Source organism: Marmota marmota, unplaced genomic scaffold (genome assembly GCF_001458135.2).
Source record: "Marmota marmota marmota unplaced genomic scaffold, marMar, whole genome shotgun sequence".
NCBI classification, from domain to species: domain Eukaryota; kingdom Metazoa; phylum Chordata; class Mammalia; order Rodentia; family Sciuridae; genus Marmota; species Marmota marmota.
The window spans coordinates 3,681,895-3,706,575 of record NW_026000081.1 but is presented as its reverse complement, the minus strand read 5'-3'; the positions used below and the strand labels follow the sequence as shown (position 1 = coordinate 3,706,575).

Genomic DNA, 24,681 nt, shown 5'->3' with positions numbered 1-24,681 from the left:
TGAGACATTATATATATATATATATATATATGATAGTGTTAAGAAAAGAGTAAGGCACTATTAAAATATTAGCTGTTTTTTTTTTTTTAATTTTTTATTGTGGGTTGTTCAAAACATTACAAATTTCTTGACATATCATATTCCACACTTTGATTCAAGTGGGTTATGAACTCCCACCTTCACCCCATACACAGATTGCAGAAAAAATATTAGCTGTTTTTGATATGTGAATAACCCAGGACATAGGATTATTACCTGGCTTAATGGTAATTCTTTAAAATTATGCATAGTATTATAAAAAGAAACTTATAAGTACTAAGCTAGAACAATATTAAAGAACTACTTGGAAAGAACCGTTGTATTGCACATCATAAAAAGAGTCAGCTTTTGTGTATATACAGTTTTTATTTCGTGGAAGTTTTGGGGAAGGTGCAGAGATAATGCTCTGTATGTAAATGCAATAGTAGAATTGTTTTCTAATGATTGTTTAATTTTTCTTACCTTGTTTTAGTATTTAGGTATTTGGTAGCTCTGACTTAGCATAATTTGTAGACAGTTCATTTTAAGATTGCATTAATTTTCAAAATCAGGAATAAGATTTGAGATATTTTAAAGGATATTTATTGTGTACTTGAATTTTTTTAATCCAGCTTCTAATCCTTTTGGTTATTTTTTGACTTTTTAAAAATCATTGCCAGTTGAATTGTTTTGGTTACATTCATAAATCACTTCAAGTTGTTAACTCATTGGTTTATGCATTGTTGTTTCTTCATATTTACATGCATTTATTTCTTTAAATCGTTGAGGTTTTTACGTCACATATTTTGAACATTCACCCAATAGTTTCCTGAAGCTATTTAGCACTTCAGTTATCAATTGCATATTTGATTCTATTCTGTTTTGTAAGTAATAGCATGCATATGTCCAAATATAATTCTGTAAGTAATGATTAATGGCATCTATTTTAGTTTAATGGAAGTTTAGTTATTTTTATGGTAATAATTTTGATGGTACTAAATCATTTGTTCATAAAATGACTGATTTTCTTAATTTCTGTAGTTTGAATTTTTCCTGAGTTACTGCTCTTTTCCTTTTTATGAAAATTCAGTAACATGGTATGGAATGTTTATTGTAATTCATCCAGATTTAAAATGTAAAACCCAAATTTAATCTTACAAGTCCAAATGGAAAATCTGGAGAATATTTGTGATAGTACCTATGTAGGTTTGCACTGAGTACCTACTATGTGCTAAATTGGGAGACTGAAGAATGGGCTATCGCCATTGCCATGAAAAACCTTATAGTCTAATGAGAGGGTTGAGGAGAAGCAGATGTATAAATTTTATGATAGTGTTATTCATGAGGTGCTATCAGAGTGAGGGCACAGAGCGAGGAAGTTATAGGAAAGGTTTCAGAAGCAACCAAGTTAGGAAACATAAGTGTCAACCATCCAGTTAAAGACAGATACAGGATATGGCCAGAGAAAATTTGGTAAATAACCAATATGGTTAGTTTCTAACAATTTAGAATTTGCTTGATTTTTTTGTATTATGAAAAGGATAAGTAGAGCACTCTTAAGAGTTGGCTTGCCCTGCTGAAGAGGTTATTTTTCATCTGTTGGAGATTGTTTAGAAGATTTTAGGAGAAGAATGACATGCTTAGGTGTATATTTTAGATAACTGATGTCAGTATAGATTTGAAAGTAAGGTAGGTCTTTTCAGAGATCCTGAGTGTACCTGAACTAGAATGGTGTATAGGAGGCATTGGATTTAAAGTAGTAGAATGGAAAATGAGCAGACCTTGTTATTGATTGCCATGAAGAAAGTGAAATCAATGATAGTATGAGTTTTCTGGGTGTATATTGGTAAATTAACTGAGATGAAGAATACACAAAGCAATCAGAAGGATATTTGAATCTGAAACCCCAGGATGAAAGCTAAAAATAGAAAATTAGGAGTCATAAGTTTAGAGGTATTATAACATAAACCTGTGATTATACATTCCCCAGCAATAGGAATTAGTTAGTTATGTGATTGGCAGTCCTCCCTTAACCCTTTGTTTTCCAGCTATAATTAGTGTCCTCAACAGGGGTCTTGCTTTGGTTAGAAAGATAATGTTTCAGTTTGATGTACATTTGAATGCACAAGTTTCATTTTTACTTTTGAAATTTGTATGAGCATGTGAGATGGGGGAGGGAGAGAGGGAGAGATAAATTGTATATACATGCTAACAAATCTGTCATTAATCTGTCGGTTGATACATTTGAATTTTGGGGCTCTGTTTTGGTGGAGTTATGCTAAATACAGAAAGTGAATAGGATTGTTCAAGAAGAGCATGTATTCTGCAAAAGTTTACACTATTTCTAACCACCTTGCTTTTTCAACTATGAAGTGTTAATGACACTCCCCACCTAGTTGGGCAATTAGAAGTACAATTAATGACAGCTATTATAATACATTTAATATGTGACATGTTATTATATATAACAAGTACTTACATATATTATGTATGTACTTAATGTTGCATAATAGATAGTAAGATAGAAAAGGGACTCCTAGCAGTTGAAATGATGTATTTTATGGGAATATTTCAAAATTTTTTTCATCCCATTTGAATATGCATCTCATGCCAATATTAGAATACTCAAAAAGTTATATAATAACGTCAGTATGTTTAATAGGCTTTTTTTTTTCTTTTGGAGATGGAGTCACACTCAGTTGCTCAGGATGGTCTTAAACTTGGCTCAAGTGATCCTCCCATTTCAACTTCCCAAATTAGCTGGGATAGGTTGTGCACCACAGTGCCCTGCTTAATAGGCCTTTTGGTTAGTTTTTATAATGTTTTCAAAAGACTTTATTTTTGGACACCAATTGCAAAATTTAATGGAAGACTATATCTATCATGCTCCAAGGCAGTTATAACATTATAGCTATCCTTATTTTCTCCATATAACAAATGAATAAATAAAGATTTGAAGAGAACATGTAAATTTCTTTTTAAGTGACCAAGCCAGAACACGGGAAGTAGATTCTGATTCTAGTTTTAGTTCAGTCATCCAGCAGAATATGATCTTTAAGAAAATAGCATCTTTGTAGGATTTAATTAGTTAGTTAACCTTTTAAATGGAGTGTTAACTTCTAGATGTGGGAAAAAAAGAATATTGATTGAAAGAGTATGAATTTTACTATAATGTATCACTTTTTTCCTTAACTTTCTCCATTTCAGCTTATTACTTAGAATCCATTCTATTTTATTGCCAGGAAATTAGGGATTTTTAAAATTATAGTTTGTAGGATTCGATCCAGCTAACTTTATTACCTCTAAAGTTCATTTGCTCTATTATGTGCACAGGATGTAGGTATTAATAGAGTAAACTACCCTTGAGGAATTTATGTTCTCTGGTAGATTATGTGGATCTTTACTGATACGTAGACTTGGAAGAAGCTGCATTTTCCCTCTTTTTGTGAAGGGAACATGTGGGGAGTTCAATAATTAGATTTCAAAATAATTTTTGCAATAATTTTTTTAAAGCAGAAATGTAGAGGCCATCTAATGTAGTGTGTAAAGGATCAGAAATATATGTAATTTGTTGAAATACCATCTCAATTAAAACATGTTTGCTCTTACACAGATGTGTTCTGCTCACATGAAACTTCTAGTTGTTAGACAGATTTTGCTGATAAATGAAGTATATAATTATATGAAAGGATACTAAACAATAAAAAGCATTGAGATAGTTGAGTTGAAATGATGACTGGAAGGAACTGCATCATTTTTCATATAATATTTTTCAAGGGTCTGCTGTGCTTGGTAGTTGAAGAACAATTGCAAGTCATTGATATGGTCTCTTACCTTAAGGAGTTTCAGTGTTGCTGGGGGAAATATCATTTTGTTTTATTTTTTAAAAATAGCTAGTAGATAAAAGGCAATAAAGAAGGTATTACATAACTTCCAGCATCAGTTGCACCAGTGAAAGTGTTTCAGTGATTCCAAAGTTGAAAGAAACTGTGAGTTTGAATGACTGGCAGGTGTTTTGTGAGGCAGATGAATTTTGAGCTTTTTAAGTTGTTGGAAAATAAAAATTAAAGAATACTTAGAATGAATAAGTTGCATGGCATACTCCAGAATAGCAAAAAGGTCTCTTCATAGAGCAAAGGTTTCCTATAGAGAAGTTGTAGATAGTATTCTAAAGATTGATTGGGACTAGGTTGTAGATTTTGGTGTAAAACTGGGTTGGCAGTGATTAACATTGAAACTTTGAGCACAAAGCAACAGGATGAAAACAATTTATCCTAGTATACATACTAGTCAGTAGTAATTGCAACCAGAAAAACTAGCTTAAACATCAAAGCAAAAGAAACCAGATGGAAGAGCTCTAGACAAGATGATGAGGTTTAATCTAGATGGTAGAAGTTGGAATGGTGAAAAAAGAAAAGATGGATGCAGTCTGTTAAAAAATAGAAAACTATAGACTTGGTAATTTATTCAGTATACATTTCTGTACTGTTTATTTTATAAGTATGAATGCAAAGTGCTACAGGCAATCTAAAGTGAATAAGAAGATAATAATGATACGTTAGAGATGACTTGGTGATTTGTAGCCTTTATGACCTGGTGTATAGTGCTATCATATGGTTGGAAAGTAGGATAAAGCACTAGTTTTTAATAGAGATTAATTTAAACTTGCTGAATTTTAAATGATGGTATTAAAATGGAAGCGTTTTATAAGACATCACAACTATGAAACTGAGATCAATATTGGGTATAGGAATAAAAGCGTATACCCTGAGGAGTCAGTATTACGAAGGAAGTAGTTGAGGGGAATATTTGAAGCCATGAAAATTGGTATACTCTTTAAGGAAGAATGTCTTAAAGAAGAAAAGCAGAGTCAAGAACTATACTTTGGAGAATAGCCATGATTGAATACTTAAAATGCCAAAAAATGAATAAGGAAGGGAGGGCAAAGAAAATCAAGAGAAACAAATTGTACACACTAGAAACCACAAAAAGAATGAGAAGAGTTTCAAGATGAAAGTATAATTGGCCATCAGTGTCACTTGGCAACAGACAGTACTAAGGGAATGAGGATGAAGACAGACTTAACTATGAAGACGTATTTGGTAATATTTGAGAATGAAGTTTTAATAGAATTGTAGGATAAAAAATAGACTGCAAAAAAGTGGGCTTCAAGACAACTTTCTGGAATATCAGTTCTTAATTGTGGCTCATTAAGAGTATCTACCGTCTTCCTGCCATTGAACTAGGCATCTAGCCCACAGTCTTCTTTCTAATTCTGTATGACTTTGTTGCCTGGTTCTTTGATATGAAGATCTTTTCCCCCAGTTTTTTTTATTCTCCATTCTGTCATAGCCAGTTAATTCTGTAGTCCTTGTTATCAGATGAAATTGCTGCATCTACAGAATTATTGATTCAGGCATCCTGCTTTCTAAATATCAGGTCTTATATTTCTAGCTTACTTGTTAAATGCTTCCATTGTGGTTTTTTGGGTTGTTTTGTTTTATGCTGAGGATTGAGCATGCAAGTGCTCTACCACTGAGCTATACCCTAGGCTTCTCTATGACTTCTTTAACTTTATATGACTTTCCAGTCCTTTTTCTTTATATTTTAACCTTGATTCTTTCATTTCCTTTGTATCTAGTTTAGAATTCTGTTTTATCATTTTAATATCTCTTATCAGTTTCCTTTTCAGTTTTCATTGTACCCTTCTGAAATCATCGCCATCCTGTATGAATTCAGCAGGATGCTTTCTCTTTACTTGTGTATAGTGAGAGAAAGAAAATTTCACAAGAGTACAAATTAGTAGCACCACAAATTCACAATTACTACCTGCCTCCCTCATCCATTAGTGCACACCTGACAACTCTAATATTTTCTATGGTCAGCTTATTCTTTCACAAAGAGTGTTCCAAATTTTTGATCCTCCTCAAATCTCTCCCTATGTTTGCTTTTATTCCCAGTAGATGATGTCATATCTTTTTTCATGAAGAAAATAAATGCTATCAGATCAGAATTGCAGCTTTCTGACACCAAAGTTATGTACCTTACCTGCAAGTATACCTAACCTTCCTTTCAATTCCAATAGAAGAAGATATTTCTCCTGCTATAAGTTGTAATTCCTCTACTTGTCTTCTGGTTTCTATTTGATAACTCCTTATTGGTCATCTTTAACTCCACTTTTCCTCTTCTAGCTTCTTGCCAGTCTTTCCTCCAGTGTATATATATTTTTATTTTTTTTAGATGTTGATGAACCTTTATTTTATTCACTTATTTATATGCAGTGATGAGACTTGAACCCAGGGCCGTACACATTCTAGGCAAATGCTCCACCACTGAGCCACAATCCCAGCCCATCCAGTGTATATTTTTAATCCTATTCTTTCTGTACTCTCAGAAGCTTTCCACATAATTGCCCAATTTTCTTTAAATCCTCTCTTCCTTTGGCTTCCATTGCATCAGAAGTAATGGTTTTCTTTCTGCCATTCGAAGAATAATGGGAAGCAACTAGAAATGTTGTAAGCCAGGAAGGACCAGTTTTAGTGTACTGAATGGAACTAAAAGGGAGAGGATATCTATGACCAAAGGGAAAAAGAAATTTTGAAGCTACTGGAGTACTCTTAAGTCAGAGATGATATTTCCTTATCTTAGAGTGGCAACAGTTGATTTGGAAAGAATTGAACAGGTAACGGAATTTAAACAATGATATCGATAGGATTTCTGATGGATTAGATATAAGGGATGAGAAAACAAGATTTACGTGCTCTGACTTAGGTGCCTAAGAGATGAGATAGCAAGGAATTTTGAGTGTAATGATGGGCAGAGATAGTCTAGCTATGCAGTTTTAGGAGCCTTTAAGATTCTGAAAAAAATGTCAAGGGGCAGTAGGGGTATACATAATAAGCCTGTATCTTAAAGAAGGTACAAATATAAATATGGGAATTGTTGACATATAAGTGATATTTTAGTAATCAAAGTTATTTATATAAAAGAAATGTAGGAAAAAGTACAGAATAGGAAAGAAGAGTTCTGTCCTTCAGATTGGATGAGTTAGCAAAGAAACTGAAAGCCTTGGGAAGAGAATATTTTAGCAAAAGGAATAAGCATTTTTGTATTCTTTCAAATACATCGTTTTTCTTACTTAATGATAATTGTCTCTACATATCCACTTATGCAGTAGTTTAAGAGATTACAAGTTGGTGTAGCTGGGGAGCCACCAAACACTTTTCTGTATAGAACTAGGTAGTAAATATTTTAGTCTTTGAGAACCATATGATCTCTGCTGTAGCTATTCAACTCTATCATTTATCATGAAAGCAGCCATGTACAAAAATATAAAGTGTGACTTTGGGTAATATTAAGAACCTATTTATAGATACTGAAATTTGGATTTTGTATACTTTTCACATCATAAAATGTCCTTTTATTTTTTTTTTATTCATTGAATATATGAAAACCATATGGACTCTTACTCATGTTGCTATAATTTAGCATAGGAGACAGTCTATAGATATGAAAACAAACACTGTTATTATATAACATCCTGTGTCAAAGGGAATTAGTTGATATAATGTTATAGATTAATTATGAAGGAAAGACATGGGAAGTTAAGTTGACCAGAGAATGTATCTCTTGAGAAATATTAATTATTCTGAGACTTGAGCTCTATGATGAACTATGTCTGGGAAGAGTACTTAGGTAGAGTGATAGCGTGTGAGATGGCCCTGGAGACCATGAGAGCTCAATATTTTTCAAGAACTGAAAGATAGTTTTAGTTATAAATAACTTAAGATGTCTGCATTTAAGTAATCACCAAATAATTTATTATACAGAGATTTAGTATGTATTGACTTTTCTTAAAATCTAACAATCCATGAGCATCACAGTTGGCTTAGTTACAAAGAATGTGTTGATTTCCAGTCTGTTCTACCTTCACTGACAACTGTTCAGCTAAAATTGCCATAGTATTATACAGATGGGTTGATGAGACAATTGATAATTAAACTAATATAAGGACAAGAGACTATTTAGCACCAAACCTCAAATGTACTATAACAAAAATCACAAGAGGAAATGGTTCTTACATGAGTAACCCAGTTAAATCTATAGTATGAAATGTGGCATACTAGCATATCACTATGTGAGATGTCTTAAGGAAAATAAAAGTGGTTGACAACTGAACTTGTGATTCATTGTCAGTTGGAAGAGGATAGAATAGATTTGGAAGAAAAAGTGAGAATAAAAGAATAAACATAAGTAGAGGTGGGAATGAGAATCCTGCTAGTAAAAGTAAAGGAGAAAAGGAAAGAATTCAAGGAAATGGAGAAGTTTCAAGGAGTCTATTCTAGTGTCATATAGGGTAAAACCTTAGAAATCTCTACTGGGAAAAAATGTTAATATCTCATATCTATTGCCTAATTATGAGATATTTCTCTTTGCAAACTCAAAATAAGAAATTATGTATTTTATTATACTTTAATAGTTTAAAATAATTTTTGCAAATATTTGTTTAAAAATAAAATGTATATACCATGTAGTATGTTGTATTTATTTACTCAAAATGTTCTTTTAAGTGTTTCAGGCTGCATGTATCAAGTAGTTCAGACGATTGGCTCGGATGGAAAAAATCTTCTGCAATTACTTCCAATTCCTAATTCTTCTGGAAATCTTATCCCACTAGTTCAATCTTCAGTCATGTCTGATGCTTTGAAAGGGAATACAGGAAAACCAGTTCAAGTTACTTTTCAGACTCAGATTTCCAGCTCTTCCACAAGTGCATCAGTTCAATTGCCCATTTTTCAGCCAGCCAGTTCTTCAAAGTATTTTCTTACAAGAACAGTAGATACAGCAGAAAAAGGTAGAGTTACTTCTGTGGGAACTGAAAATTTTACCTCATCAGTTTCTAAAGTTAAGAGTCATGGTGTGAAAATTGATGGACTCACCATGCAAACATTTGCTGTTCCTCCCTCAACACAAAATGATTCATCTTATATTGTAGTCAAAACCCCGAATCTTCCAATGACTGTGAAGTCTCCAGTTTTGCCTTCCGGGCATCATTTACAAATTCCAGCCCATGCTGAAGTGAAATCCGTACCTGCATCATCATTGCCTCCTTCAGTTCAGCAAAAGATACTTGCAGCTGCAACCACAAGTACCTCAGGAGCAGTTGAGTCCTCCCAAATACCAACAGTTATTTATGTATCTCCTGTAAATACAGTGAAAAATATAGCTACCAAGAACTTTCAAAATATCTATCCAAAACCTGTTAAAGAAATAGCAAAGCCACTGATACTAAATACCACCCAAATTCCATCGAAAGTTGCTGCAGAGACACAATTAAAAGGTGGTCAGCATTCTCAAGCTGCTCCAGTGAAATGGATTTTTCAAGAAAATCTACGGCCTTGTACTCCATCTCTTGTTCCTGTTAAATCTTCAAATAATGTGGCTTCAAAGATTTTAAAAACTTTCGTAGATAGGAAAAGTTTGGGAGATAATACTGTAAATATGCCACCATTGAGTACCATCAGTCCTAGTGGGACACAATCCATAAGTGTGCCAATTAAAGATAATGCTTTGGTTATGTTTAATGGGAAAGTCTATCTGTTGGCTAAAAAGGGGGCAGATATTTTGCCATCACAAATTGACCATCAGAATTCTGTTTCTCCTGATATTCCACTAAGAAAAAACACATCACAGGTAGTGAGTTCAAGTCCAGTCACAGAAATATCCAGAGAGGTTGTAAATATTGTTTTGGCTAAAAGTAAATCTTTACAGATGGAGACAAAATCACTTTCAAATACCCAGCTTGCTTCCATGATTAATCTAAGTGCAGAGAAGAATAAAATGTTCGAAAAATCATCTCTTTCTACCACAAACCCACATAACATGAATCAATCCAGTAACTACCTAAAACAGAGTAAGACTTTATTCACAAAGCCAGTCTTTCCAGATGGATTTAGTACAGGACAGAATGCCCCCAGAAAAGGAAATACGATCCAGAGCATAGAGAAAATAAATTCCTCTGTTGATGCAACAACTGTTACTTCACAACAGTATGTTTTCAGAGACCAAGAATCAAAGGTAATTTTCCCATGTCAGGGTATTCTTTTTATATATCTATATAGAAATTTTTTCTTTCTTAATTCTCAGTTATGATACCTCTTTTACCCACCCCCACTCCATCATGCATATACTTAATTAAGTCAAAACTCTCATCTGAGTAAATATTGTTTGAAAAGGAGTGCAATTAGGCAAGTCCAAACAATATCTTGAATCATTTGGATGCCAACTTTTCAAAACAAAAACAAAGTAACAACAACAACCAAAAAAAAAAAAAGGCAGAACAGCAAGTTTTCTTAGGAGAGTTGGGGGGAGGACTATATGACTTCAAAGATTAGTAAAATTGTGTACATACATAAATATATATATATAAATAAAATAGTATGCTTTTAGTATATGAAGAGAGCAACATGTATATAGAGAACTGGGTTTTTTGTTGGGGGGGGTGTGTGAGAGAGAGAGAAGGTATTGGAGAAATATTCAGGTTTTTTTTTTAATGTGAAAAGGGTGGGATAGGACTAGTCAGTATCTTTCAATTGTTTGTGGAAATAAGATTTTATCATTATCTTTGGTGGTGGGTTTATTTATTTATTTTTGTTAAAACAGGTTTCTTTTTTCTTTTTTTTAGCCCTTCTCTCTGACTCCTCATGCCCACCAATTACCCTCTGTTCTTAAGATATGAATGTTTGTGTGCTTACTATATATTCATGTACCTACCTTTTCCTTGTTTTACTTAGAGGTCTGCTTTATAATGTCAGTATCTTTCCTCTTCAGTAATAATCCATTAAACTTTAGAGATGTAAGGAAGTGAATTCTGATAATTACACAATTGATTAAAGACATAATGTTTCAGAAGACTAATTTCTAAATAATGTTACATTTTTTTTAAAGTTGTTATTGGCCTCTATTCTCATTTCAGTTGTTTGAGAATGGACTGTTACCTTTCTAGTGCAACAAGCTAAAGGTAGAAATTGTAGGGGAATGATTTTAGATTTTATTTAAATTCGGTATTTTGAGTGTGGGTGGTAAGGTAAAGGTAATGCAAATCCTTAAAAGCATGATATCTTTTTTATGAAAGATTAAATAATCTCTTAGTTACTAGTCTGATAAATTGAGTAATTAGTAGTATTGTTTGTGTTTTCTTAATTCCAGATACAGAATGAGATGGCATCAACATTAGGAAAAGTCTCTCAAGGAAGAAATGACAAGAAAGTCTCTCAAGGAAATAGTGTTAAGGCATCATGTCTGAAGAGCGATGCTGAATTTAAAAAGATATTTGGTCTCACTAAAGATTTGCGAGTGTGCCTTACTCGAATTCCTGATCATTTGCACTCTGGAAAAAGTTTTGATTCCTTTAGCAGTGTGATGAAGAGTAGTACTAACACAGAGACAGAGTTTGTGGTGAAGGAACAAGAGAGAAAACAGGTAATAGGTCTTAAAGTGTCCCTTGTAAATACTACAAAAATATATGAATATATTAGTTTTTTTAATTTGATTTTTAGTTTTGTGCACTGGTATGAATGGTGATTGTTACCAAATTTGCAAGTATGTATTATACCAAAACAATGTTTAAAAGAAACATGCACAGATAAAAATCTATCCCCAGTTAAGACATTGTTTTAAGTGTTTTTATTCACCTATTATCTTTTTTCCCATTGTAATACAAGAATAGACCATAACATTTCAACTGATTATCCAAATGTGGAAAATATAAGCATGCAGATGTTCATTGAAGTTTTACTATTAATATGTTGTAAGCAACCTAAGTAGTCAATAATAGTGAAAAGATATGTCCCTGTAACTTTATCTATTGTCATTCTGATTATGACTATGTCATCATCTATCATCTAGTATTCTGAACCTCAACCCTGCCCAATGAAAAGCTTCCTTCCACATGTATCTTCTGTGCAAAGGAAAAGAAAAAAACAATTAAATCAGCTATTTCTCAGGTGCTTCACAAGTGCTATTGTATTTTGCTGGTAGGTCCATAGAGCTTCTAATATGTGAACAGGAACGGTGTGAATTAAGCAGTTTATTCTCAGTGACTATGATTATAGACAATGCTATTTGTTTTGATACCACCCAGTGGGATCCCGGTCTTTTTTGCTGTTGTTGGCCCAAGTAAATTTCATTGAATTGAGTTTACTTGCTAAATATTTGTGTTTGCAAATTTTGTTAAATTTGAGAGCACATTATATATATGACAATAACTTTTTTTCATGATCTTACTCAACATTGCAACAGGGTTTTAATAAGAAAAGAAAAGCAAAAAACATGAAGAAGATGGATCACACAAAGAAGAGAAAAACCGAGAGTACCTGCAACACAGTCATAAATGGGGTAACTATTGTCACCAGTTCCCAACCCCTCTGCAGTGTTTTACCGACTTCAGACGTATCAAAAAATAACATTCCCACAAGCTGCAGCAAAACCAGAGAAGAAAAGATAACTGAAGTAGAACACTATTCCCACAAGAAGGAGGAGAAAGGTGCATTGAGTTCATATGCAGCTTTTGAACAAAGTAATTTCTTTAATAAAAAATATACTGAAGATATTTTCCCAGTGACACCACCAGAATTAGAAGAAACCGTCCGAGATGAAAAAATAAGAAGACTTAAACAAGTGCTAAGAGAGAAAGAAGCAGCTCTTGAAGAAATGCGTAAGAAGATGCACCAAAAATAAAAAAAATGTTATGTACTGAAAGACTTTAATATGAAATAACTGTGTTTTTTAAATAGACTTTTGTATTAGTATGTTATTCCACCCTTATCTACCAGGAATGCTTTTCAAATGGAAGGTTCAAAAGTGGAGATAGTACTGAACCCTGTATACAAGCACTGTAATACTGTTGACAGTCACTCTGATAACAGTTACATAAGTGAATAATGGTCAAGTAGCAGATATAGATGGATACCCTGGACAAAGGGAGGATTTATGTCTTGAGCCAGGGGAGTGTAAGATTTCATCACACTACTCAAAATGACAGAATTTTTTAAAAAGTTATAAATTATTTATTTCTGGAATGTTCTGCTTTAATATTTCTGGATAGCAGTTGATGGTGGATAACTAAAATCACAGAAAGCAAAACTGCAGATAAACAGCGGGACTATTGTTTGTTTTTTTTTTTTGGATTGATTTTCTAATTTATTTTTTTTTTAATTTTTTATTGTTGGTTGTTCAAAACATTACATAGTTCTTGATAAATCATATTTCACACTTTGATTCAAGTGGGTTATGAACTCCCATTTTTACCCCATATACAGATTGCAGAATCACATCAGTTACACATCCAATATTGTTAAATTATAGATGTATTCTGAAAATGAAACCTGTTCATATTCTTTGACAATGAAACCTGTTTTTTTATCAGTTGGTTATAGAATTTAAGAAATACAGAAGAGGGTGATTCATGTATGACTTGTGAATAATATACATGAGTTGTCTGAACCATTTTCTTAGATAACTTTTTCTGGAAGGAAAAAATTTATATTTTTCTATTATTTTAACTGAAAACTTCCCAAGTTTGAATATTTGTATATAAGGTTTTTGTTATTGTTGTATCTTTAGCTAAATTGCTCAGGTGTTACTCCAACAATAGATAATTAGTGTGTACTATTAAAATGTTACAGTCCAAGAGAGGAAATTAGCAGTAAACCTAAATTTACCTTTGACTTTAAAAGTACTCTCTTGGTCTCTTTACCCGTAAAGTAACGATAACTTCTACCTACCATTGTTGATTTTTAAAATTTCATTAAAAATGTAGTATAGCAGCATCATTTAAGTATTTAACCATTTTTCAAGAGGGAAGGACACCTGTTTTGTAATTTGTCAGTTATTTTATATAATCCAAAATAATATTTGGAATTCAGGCTATTTGATATATTGTTGGCTTAAAGTGATGTGTCTTTAGACAGCAGCACCCCCTTCTCCCTTTATTCCTCCTTTCCCCCCTTTGGTAATATGTACATATGTTATATAGGTGGTGTAAAAAGTATCAATACTTTTTACACTGTGAAATGTAGTTTTTCTTAATAGAGGAATACATTTTTCTTTCTTTTTTTTTAATAGATAGAGATTAAGAAGAGAGAAGAATTAGAAAATGATTAGCAAATATGGGGGGATAAGATTTTTAAAAATGTGTCGTGGCAACAACAGAGAAAATAGTAAATCAAAAAATACTGAATAGGATTGAAATAAGTACATCAACTAGACTCTGCTGCCTTTTTATTTTTACAAATAGCTTTATTGAGATATATTTCACATAGCATTAAATTCTCCCTTTTTAAAGTGGTTTTTATTCTATTCAGAGGTGTGCAACCATCAATACACTTTGAACACAACAGGAACAAGTCCTATACCATAGCCATCACCCCATTCATTATCCCTTCCTGTCTAAGTACCACTGTTTCTGTAAAACTGTCTGTTGCAAACATTTCATCTGCATGGAGTCATACAATATATTTTAGTTTAGTTTAGTTTTTACTTGGCCTAATATTTTCAAGTTTCATCCATGTGGTAGGATGCAACAGCACTTCATTAATTTTTGCTGAATATATTTTCTTGTATGAATATATAGTCATCCCTCAATATCTGTGACAGATTGGTTCCAGAACCCTTCCCAGGGATGTCAGAATCTTTGAATAATTAAGTTCTTTTATAATATGGCATAGCATTTGCTAATAGGCTACTTATCTCCACCTGTATATTTTAAATGATTTCTATATTACTTGTAATGCCTAGTACAATATAAATTCTATGTAGATAGTTGTCCTTATTGTTTAGGAAATATTGAAAAAAATAAAGTCTGTATGTGTTCAGTACAGACAAAAAAAAATCCAAATTTTTGATGCATGGTTTGTTGTGGAACCTGCAGACAAAGAGGGCCAATTGTATCACACTTTGTTTTTCCATTCATCTGTTATGGATATTTGGATTATTTCCACTTTGGGCTACTAAAAATGTTGCTATGAATGATTGTGTGCAAATTTTTGTATGAACATATTTTCAGTTACCTTGAGTATGTACCTAGGCATGTAATTGCTGGGTTATACAGTAACTCTGTGTTTAACATTATGTGGAACTGCTAAACAGTTCCATTCAGTTTTGCTCCCTCTACTTAAATAGATCTTGTCAAGGTCCTCAGTGATTTCCATGTTATTTAATCTTAAGGTCACCTGTCAGTCTTCTTAATAATTTCATAAATCATTAATAACTTTGATAAATATTTAAAACATTTATTACAGAGTAATGCATGTTCGTTGTGGAAAAAATTAGAAAATATAGCAAGCTAAAAATCAAATCTTCACAGTCTCATCACTGAGCATTCATCACTAAAGTTATACATTCACCTTAATGTATATGCTTTCCAATCTTCTCTGTGCTCCTATATGCATGTATGTTTTTTACCAAAATAAGGTTTTTATTTTTTTATCCTGCTTTTAAAGTTAACAGTTTTCAGCCTTTCAATAAACTTTCATTTCTTACAATATTCACACCACATTCACCTATTTGAACACAGGATATCATTTTCAACTGTTTTTTTCCAAAGCAGAATCAAAGTTAGGACTATGTGTTTTATTTAGCCGTTGTATCAATTTCTTTTTATGATATTGATTTGTTGCAAAGAACAGCCAAGTGTCCTGTTTCCTTTTACCTTGATATACATTGATTTCACTTCCAGTAGATCACACTTCTGTGTCAGTGTGTGGCTCATTTTCAGTCTCCTTTCTGGTTCCTTCTCCCCAATTTCTTAATATTTAAGTGCTCTAGGTTTCATTCCTTTGGTTTGCTTCTCTGCTTTTGCTCACTTTCTCATCCAGTTCGTGGCTTTAAACACTAAATATTAACAACCAACAGATTTTCTTTACTTTGAAATCTCTGTCTTGGATCCAGACTTTTATAGCCAAATGCTTATTTAAATCTCTATTAGATATCTAAATAAACACCTCAGACTTTTGGCCAAAATAGGGCTTGTGTTCTTTCCCCAAACCAACTTCACCCACAATTTTTTCCATTTTAGCTGATAACAATATCCTACCTGTTTCTAAAGCCAAAAAAACTTGTCATTCTTTACTTCTTTCTTACACCCTGCCTTTACTTCAAATTGGTTTGGTTTTGCTTTCAAAATACTTCAAATCTGACCACTTTTCATCTTCCATGCGCTAGGCCCTGGAGTGGATTATTAGTAGCCTCTTAAGCCCTCTCCCTCTTTTCTGCCCCTACAGCCTTGTCTCAGTACAACAACCAGTGATCCTTTTGAAACAAGTCATTCTTTATTACATGTCAGTGACTCCTATCACATGGAGTAAAAGTGGTGAGGGCTAGAGATCCAACAGGAGCAAATTGAATTAAAGTACAGCTCTTTCAACATCCTTTGTACACAATTGCAGTCTCATGTCCTGCTTTTGTCTAGGTAGAGAAGTCAACTTTTCCTTAAAAATTATGAACTGAGATTTGAAAGGAAACAGGATTTAAATTATTGAAGGGATAAGAAGTAGATATGGAAGAACTTTCCCATCAAAGGGAGACAGTGAACCCAAAGGTAGGAGAGAGTATGGCCTATGTGAAGAGTAAAAGAATACCAGTGTAGCTGAAAGCTGAGTGAAATGTTGTGAAAACTGGAAGGACAAATTTAATTCCCAAAGAGTACCTTGAGCCAATTGATCTTTGGTCCTTTGAAGACAATTTGGTTTTACTACCCAGATAATTATAGTATTTTCTCTTTATAATTTAAGTACTTTGTTACATTATTTTTCTGCTCAGCTATTTATAGAACACTTAGCTTCCTACAGTTCCAAACTTTCATTGAATTCCTTCCTCAACACTGAATCTTTTCATAGGCCTTTCTTCAGTTCAGAAGTTTCAAGATAGAAGTTTCTATCTTGTTGCTTCAGATGCACTTATTATGGACTCTTTGGGAAAAGGCATTGTCCATTTCTCAAGTGCCATCTCAATTTTTTCTAATTCTTAATTATCAAAAACAATATCAACTCATTCTATTTTTATGACATTCTGTTTTTAATTTCCTCCATTGCTAACTTCCTGTACTTTATTTAGTTTCATTGTATTCTTATTTGTGTACATTTATGGGGCTTATTTTTCCTTCTGATTTGTCTAAGCCAAAGGCTCCCAGGCTTTCTTGATTTAAGGCACTTTTAGTGTCTCAGACGTTTATTTATGGTACCAGTAGGTCAAAACAACTCATTAAGTGTTTGTTTTGGATTTTTTTTTCTATTATTGCATAACACATTAACAACTTGGCAGCTTAAAACAACATTATTTCTCAGTTCTATAGGTCAGAAGTCCAAGTGGGCTTGGTTGGGTTCTCTGTACAAAGTCTCACAAAACCAAAATTAAGGTGTCAACCAGGAAAGCTTTTTATCTGGAGGCTCTGGAAAAGAATACTTTCAGTCTCATTCTGATTTTTGACAGAATATAGTTCCCTGTGGTTATGGGACTGAAGTTCTAATTGTTTTTCAAGTACTGGTGGGGGGAACACTTAATCAAACTCTTATCCTGTTACTTCCTGAACCTTCAAAGTCAGCAATGGTACATCCAATCTTCTCACGCTTCAAATCTTTCTGATTAATGCCACCACCCATATAAAATGATGATTTTTAAAGGGTTTGTGTCATCACATCAGGCCCACCCCAATGATCTCTGTGCTATACAATTTAACATAAAAATGATTCATGTTCTAGGCCTCAACCACAAAGGAATCATGGATGAGAATTATCTTAGAATTCTGTCTTCTGCATGTCATAACATCATAGTAGCCATCTGAAGAAATAACATAGAAATTGAAGAAAAAATACTTAATCTTTAAAAACAAAACCTTAGTATTGAAATGGTATGACAATTGGGCACTGCACAACTTAGACTTCAGATGCTACTTCTGCCCTTAATTCTTATTACATATTAATTGTAATAACAGTGCTTGCTTTTTGTCACAGCAGTTTCCAAAAACATCAGTCTCAATTTGAAATATAGCACGATATGCTGAAGTTTTGAACTACTTAAACTAACAGCTAATACAAAGTCAAATAGCTATTACCACCCTCAAAAAATTAAGATAATGTACTGCATGTGTTAGTCATTTTTCTGTCACTATAATAAATTTATTAAAATTTAATAAATTTTAATAAATTTATTAATTTATTAAAATTACTAAATTTATTAAAATTTTGGAGTTAATAAATTTATTAAAATTTTGGAGATTTGGCTTATGATTTTAGAGATTTCAACCCATGTTAGGTTGGCACTATTGCTCTTGGGCCTGTGGCAAGGCAGCATGTCAGGGTGGGGAGTGCATAGTGGAGCTGATCTCACTTCATGGCTTGGGTCCTTTTCGAGGTGATCTGAAGACTTCCTGATAGGGTCCTCCACCTCCAATTGCCACCACATTCCAATATTGCCACATTGGAGACCCAAGTGTCTCCTCATGGACCTATGAGGGACCCTTAAGATCCAAGTTATAGCATTACATCTCTATAAGTTTGTCTTGGTGACTAGTTTGTGAGCTACTAATTAATGTAGTCCTTTAAAGAACTGTTGTAGTTCCTGGTATTCTTGCACCAGGGATCAACCAATTGAGGGACAGGTTTTCTTTTTTAGGCACTTACCTCCTGGGTTCCAAAAAAGGACTGTTGTAGCTATTTTGCCATTCGGAGGGGAGTCAACACAAATATGAAACCAATAGCATGGGAGAGGGCAAGGCCAGTAGAATCATAAAGAACATAAAGCTAGAATCCTGATTGAATCGACTGAAGTGATAATGATTCCCACATCTGCCACTGATTTTTTAATTATTCAGGATTGATATTGTGCTAAGAATACAATGGTAAATAAAGCATGGATTAAGGAAGAAAGGGATCATAGGCAAATAATTATGGAGAATGAGAGTGGTGTAAAGAAAATAAAATCAGGATAAAGGACAGGAGAGTGACAGGTAATTATTTTAGATAAGTAGAGAAACCTCTGAAGGGATGACACTTGAGACCTAATGATGGGTGATTTGTACAGGGTTGTCAGGGAAGAACATTGCAAGTAGAAGGAACAGGAAACTATGGTTCTGTTGGAGGAAGGAGTTTGCCTTCTAATAGTAAGCAAAGGGAAATGTAGTGAGATAAATTTTGAAAGGCAGGTGATTACAGGGATTTATAGAAGCATTTGGATTTTATTATAATAGTGAGAAGGAGCCATTGGAGGATTTTAAGCAGGAGGGTTACATAAGCTGATTTACGTATTTAAAGTAAAACAAAATGAAAATAAAACAATAATTAGAATATTTAATAATTCACTTTTTTCCCAGACACTTTTTTTTTTTTGGTATTTTGCCTATAGTAATTCACTAATCTTATAGATAAGGAAGAGAAGACAACTGGTCCAAGGTCATTGTCTGCTGTAAGGTAAATGGATAAGTAGGCTAAAAATAAGTCAGTGGGCCATTTCAGTGGTTGAGGTAAAAGCAACCCACTTTGAGAGTGGTAAAAAATTTATATTTTTAATTCAATGGCTACTGGATTTATGACCATATTGAATGTGGGTAAAGGGACAAAAGAATTAAGCATGACTAACAGATATGTTTACTTGAGGAATTGGATGGGTAGTAATACCATTAACAGAGAAGACTGAAGAGGAGCTGATTTATAGGAAATAGTGAACTCAACTTTGGACAGTTGGTATTAAAGAAGATAAAAGAAGATAACAAAATTGTGGGCTCCTTTTTGAGTATTTTTAAAGTTTGGAAAAGAATAATCTTAAAATTTTTTTAAAGACTGGAAAGTGATAACTTCCATTTGAGTTGATTTATAGATTCTTGGAATAGTGTCTTACATATAATAAGCATACTATCAGTGTTTGTTAAATAAATGCAGTTTATTTAATAGGCACCATTTTATTTCATTTTCATACCTGTTTTATTTTTCTGCTCATTTATTAAGACTTTGCAACTCATGAAAGTAATCAAGCACCAATGTTTCTTCTGATATTGTATTCCATGATACTGAAATGTGGCTTGACTCCTTTTTCATGATTTTCCATAATCCATATTTCTGATCTCAAATGTTAACACTCTCAATCTGAAATTCACCCTAACTAGAATTTTTTCTTTCTCTTTTTCCTTTTTTGGGAAGGTGAGGCATACTGGGGATTGAGCCTGGGGGTACTCTACTACTGAGCAATAGCCCTAGCCCTTTAAAAAAATTTTTTTTTGAGACAGTCTCACTAAGTTGCTGAGGCTGGCCTTGAAGTTGTGATCTCCTGCTTTGGCCTTCTGAGTCACGGGAATATTTATTGAATAGATGTATGCCATCATACCAAGCCCTAACGTTGCTTTTGTCAAGAATCTTCAATATCTATCATATTGCTAAATCTAGTAGTCAATTTGTCCTAGTCAATAACATTTGACGCCTTTGATCATTCTGTCCTTAATGAAATGTATTCTTCACTTTGCTTCCAGGACACATTATTCTGTTTTCCTAATACCCCATTGACTCTTCTCAATCTCTTTAGCTGTTTCCTCCCCTTCTCAGATTTTCTCAATGTTGAAATTACTTAGAGCTCAATCCTTTTATGCCTTTATTTTATATCTATACTCATGTGATGGTCTCATCTAGTTCTTGAGGATCAAAATATCTACTCCTCTCTGGACCCTAAACTTCTGGGTTTTTTTCTTTCTTTTTTTTAATTTGTTTTAATTAGTTACACATGACAGTACAATGACCTTGACATATCATACATTTGAATCAGATGGGATATAAGTTCTCATTTTTCTGAGTGTACAGGTTGCAGAATCACATTGGTCATACAGTCACATATATACATACAGCAATAATAATGTCTGTTTTATTCTGCTGACCTTTCTTTGCCCCCTTCCCCTCCCTTCCCCTCCCATCACTTCTCTCTACCCAATCTAATGTGACACAATTCCTTTTTTTCCCCACTCTATAGGTTCTTTTTTATTTTTTTAGCTTAGTTCCTCGCTTTTTTTTATTGGTTATTCAAAACATTACAAAGCTCTTGACATATCATATTTTATACATTTGATTCAAGGGGGTTATGAACTCCCATTTTTACCCCGTATACAGATTGCAGAATCACATCGGTTACATTTACTTTCCTTTTTCCATTTTTCTTGGTGTATTTATACATTCCAGTTGGCCTTGGTGCTACATATTCCTACACGCACAGGACATAATTTGACCACTTTACATTTTGTCTTTTTCTCTCCTCTTTTCCTGGTCCTTCCTCTTTTCTACTGGTCTCTCCTCTATTTTCATGAGATGCCCCACTTTCCCCTTTTTCTCTTTAGTTTCCACATATTGGTTACTATTTTAATGGTGCCATATGAGCAGAATTTGAATGGGGTCCATTTTATCAATGTTTTTAGTTTATAGTTAGTATGCTTTGGCTTGCTTCCTTCCTTCCTTCTTTTCTTTCTTTCCTTTTTTTTTATCTTATACACGAGAGTGTATCTAAGGATGCTCTATCGGTGAGCTACATCCCCTTTATATTTTGAGACATGGTCTTGCTAAGTTGCTGAGGCTGGCCTTGAACCTGCCATCCTCATGTTGCAGCCTCCTGAGTCACTAGAATTATATGCATGTGCCACCGTGTCCACTCAACTTCTGCTTTCTTTTTTTTTCTCTTTTTTAAAAATTATTAGTTGTTCAAAACATTACAAAGTTCTTGACATATCATATTTCATACATTTGATTCAAGCGGATTATGAACTCCCATTTTTACCCTATATACATATTGCAGATTCACATCGGTTACACATCCACTTTTTTACCTACTGCCATACTAGTGTATGTTGTATTCTGTTGCCTTTCCTATTCTCTACTATCCCCCCTCCCCTCCTCTTCCCTCCCCTCTCCTCCCCTCCCTTCCCATCTTCTCTCCCTACCCCATCTACTGTAATTCATTTCTCTCTCTTGTTTTTTCCCCCTTTCCCCTCACTTCCTCTTATATGTAATTTGTATAACAATGAGGGTCTCCTTCCTTTACCATGTAATTTCCCTTCTCTCTCTGTTTCCCTCCCCTCTCTCTGTTTCCCTCCCTGTTTAGTGGTGATCTTCTTCTCATGCTCTTCCTCTCTATTCAGTTCTTAGTTGCTCTCCTTATATCAAAGAAGACATTTGGCATTTATTTTTAAGGGATTGGCTAGCTTCACTTAGCATAATCTGCTCTAGTGCCATCCATTTCCCTGCAAATTCCATGATTTTGTCATTTTTTAGTGCAGAGTAATACTCCATTGTGTATAAATGCCACATTTTTTTATCCATTCATCTATTGAAGGGCATCTAGGTTGGTTCCACAGTCTAGCTATTGTGAATTGTGCTGCTATGAACATTGTTGTAGCAGTGTCCCTATAGTACGCTCTTTTAAGGTCTTTAAGGAATAGTCCAAGAAGGGCAATAGCTGGGTCAAATGGTGGTTCCATTCCCAGCTTTCCAAGGAATCTCCATACTGCTTTCCAAATTGGCCGCACCAATTTGCAGTCCCACCACCAATGTACAAGTGTACCCTTTTCCCCACATCCTCGCCAGCACTTGTTGTTTGACTTCATAATGGCTGCCAATCTTACTGGAGTGAGATGGTATCTTTGGGTGGTTTTGATTTGCATTTCTCTGACTGCTAGAGATGGTGAGCATTTTTTCATGTACTTGTTGATTGATTGTATGTCCTCCTCTGAGAAGTGTCTGTTCAGGTCCTTGGCCCATTTGTTGATTGGGTTATTTGTTTTCTTGTTGTTTAATTTTTTGAGTTCTTTGTATACTCTGGATATTAGGGCTCTATCTGAAGTGTAAGGAGTAAAAATTTGTTCCCAGGATGTAGGCTCCCTATTTACCTCTCTTATTGTTTCTCTTGCTGAGAAAAAACTTTTTAGTTTAAGTAAGTCCCATTGGTTGATTCTTGTTATTAACTCTATACTCATGTGATGGTCTCATCTAGTTCTTGAGGATCAAAATATCTACTCCTCTCTGGACCCTAAACTTCTGTATTTAGTTGCCTCCATGATATTTACACTTGGGAGTCTAATGGACATTTTGAAATAATCTCAAACACAAACCAAATTTTGATTATCATTCATACTACAGTTTTTATTCTGTTTAATTATACATGACAGTAGAGTACATTTTGACCCATTTTTACAAACATGGAGTACATCTTATTTTAATCAAGATCCCCATGTTTTGGTTGTACATGATATAGACCATTCTGGAAAGCAGAAGGCATGGATTGGAACCACTATTTGACCAAATTTTTCCAGTCTTTGGTATATACCAAAAGGCCTTAAAAACAGCCTACCCAAAATTTGCCTCAATAAAGGTCTTCCCTATTTATATTAGTGGCAAATCCAGTCTTCCATTTTAAAATAGAAATATTGGAGTTCACCTAGATTTTTCTCTTTGTTTTATGCCCTACAAACAGTCTTTTAGAAATTCTCTTGATTATTATATTATTATTATTATATTATACCTGGAAGCTCACTAACTCGACTGTGATTATCTTTCTCATCTGGGTTTCTGAAATAACTACCTTTCAACTTCCGCCAGTGTTGTCCTACAACTTGGCATCAGCACAATAGCCAAATGATTTTATTAAAATGTAAATTAGGAAGAAGAAAGGGCAAAACCCAATAAAAAATTGAGAAAACGTATGAGCAGAAAATTCACCATAAAAGTGAGCAGGTCATACAATTATAATCTCAGTGACCTGGGAGGCTGGGGCGGGAGGATTGAAAGTTCAAAGGCAGCCTAAGCAACAGAATGAGATCCTTAGCAACTGTCAATAGTCTGTCTCAAAAAAGTAAAAAGGACTGGGGATATATAGCTAAGAGGTAAGGCATCCATGAAATTTAATCCCCAGTACCAAAAATGGAAATATGAGGAAGGGGAAGGAACAAGAAGAAGGAGAAGAAGATGGGGGCTTATAAGAGAAAACAGGAATCAACCTGAAAGAGCTCCTAATGACCCAGGTTGAAATAATTTGCACAAAAAAGTAAATATAGTATTTGACTTTAACTCTTAGAATTAAATATACTGCGGATATATACCAATATGAAAATCAAGTACATAAATGGTGGGGGGCAGGGGAAGACTTTTAACTTGTGGTAATCTTGGACTAAACATTTGTGTTCCCCTCCACCTCCCCCATTCAGATGTTGAAACTTTAATCCCTAGTGTGGGTATCCATTCACTCACATCTACTTTAATTTCTCTCAATAAAATGTTGTGGACTTCTCTATATTATTCTCTTTCTAGAAGCAATTTATTTTTGATTTGTTTGATTTAAAAATATTTTGACACCTTATTTCAGTTTTACTTTTTGTATTTTTTCTTTTTAGAAAGAAAATAAGAGAAAAACATAAAGACACATAGACAACATGAAAAAACAAGAGAAGAAAGTGTCTCAAACAAACCAGGATATTATAATAGCAGAAACCATAGACAGTAATGTTAATGAAATGTCTGAGGAGGAGTTCAGAAGGTTCATACTTAAAATGATCTGTGAATTAAAGAATGACCTAAATAAGCATAAACAGGCAAAAATTGATCACTCCAACAAAGAGATAAGAGAGCAAATACAGGTAGCAAAAGA

The 24,681-nt window shown here is 33.7% G+C and overlaps 1 protein-coding gene across 3 annotated transcripts in view; it reads left to right on the top strand.

Annotated features, from left to right (window-relative positions):
• Positions 1-15,311, top strand: part of Lrif1 (ligand dependent nuclear receptor interacting factor 1) — a 17,330-nt gene extending 2,019 nt beyond the window's left edge. The window contains exons 2-4 of one of the 3 annotated variants that reach the window (XM_015505104.2): positions 8,589-10,095; positions 11,227-11,499; positions 12,319-15,311. In XM_015505104.2, coding sequence (XP_015360590.1) covers positions 8,589-10,095; positions 11,227-11,499; positions 12,319-12,756 — 2,218 coding nt within the window. In that variant the 3' untranslated portion in view covers positions 12,757-15,311. Of the gene's footprint in view, positions 1-8,588; positions 10,096-11,226; positions 11,500-12,315 lie in introns of all 3 variants that reach the window. The other 2 variants (XM_048815147.1, XM_015505105.2) reach the window with 2 other exon arrangements.
• Positions 15,312-24,681: the final 9,370 nt, after the last annotated feature.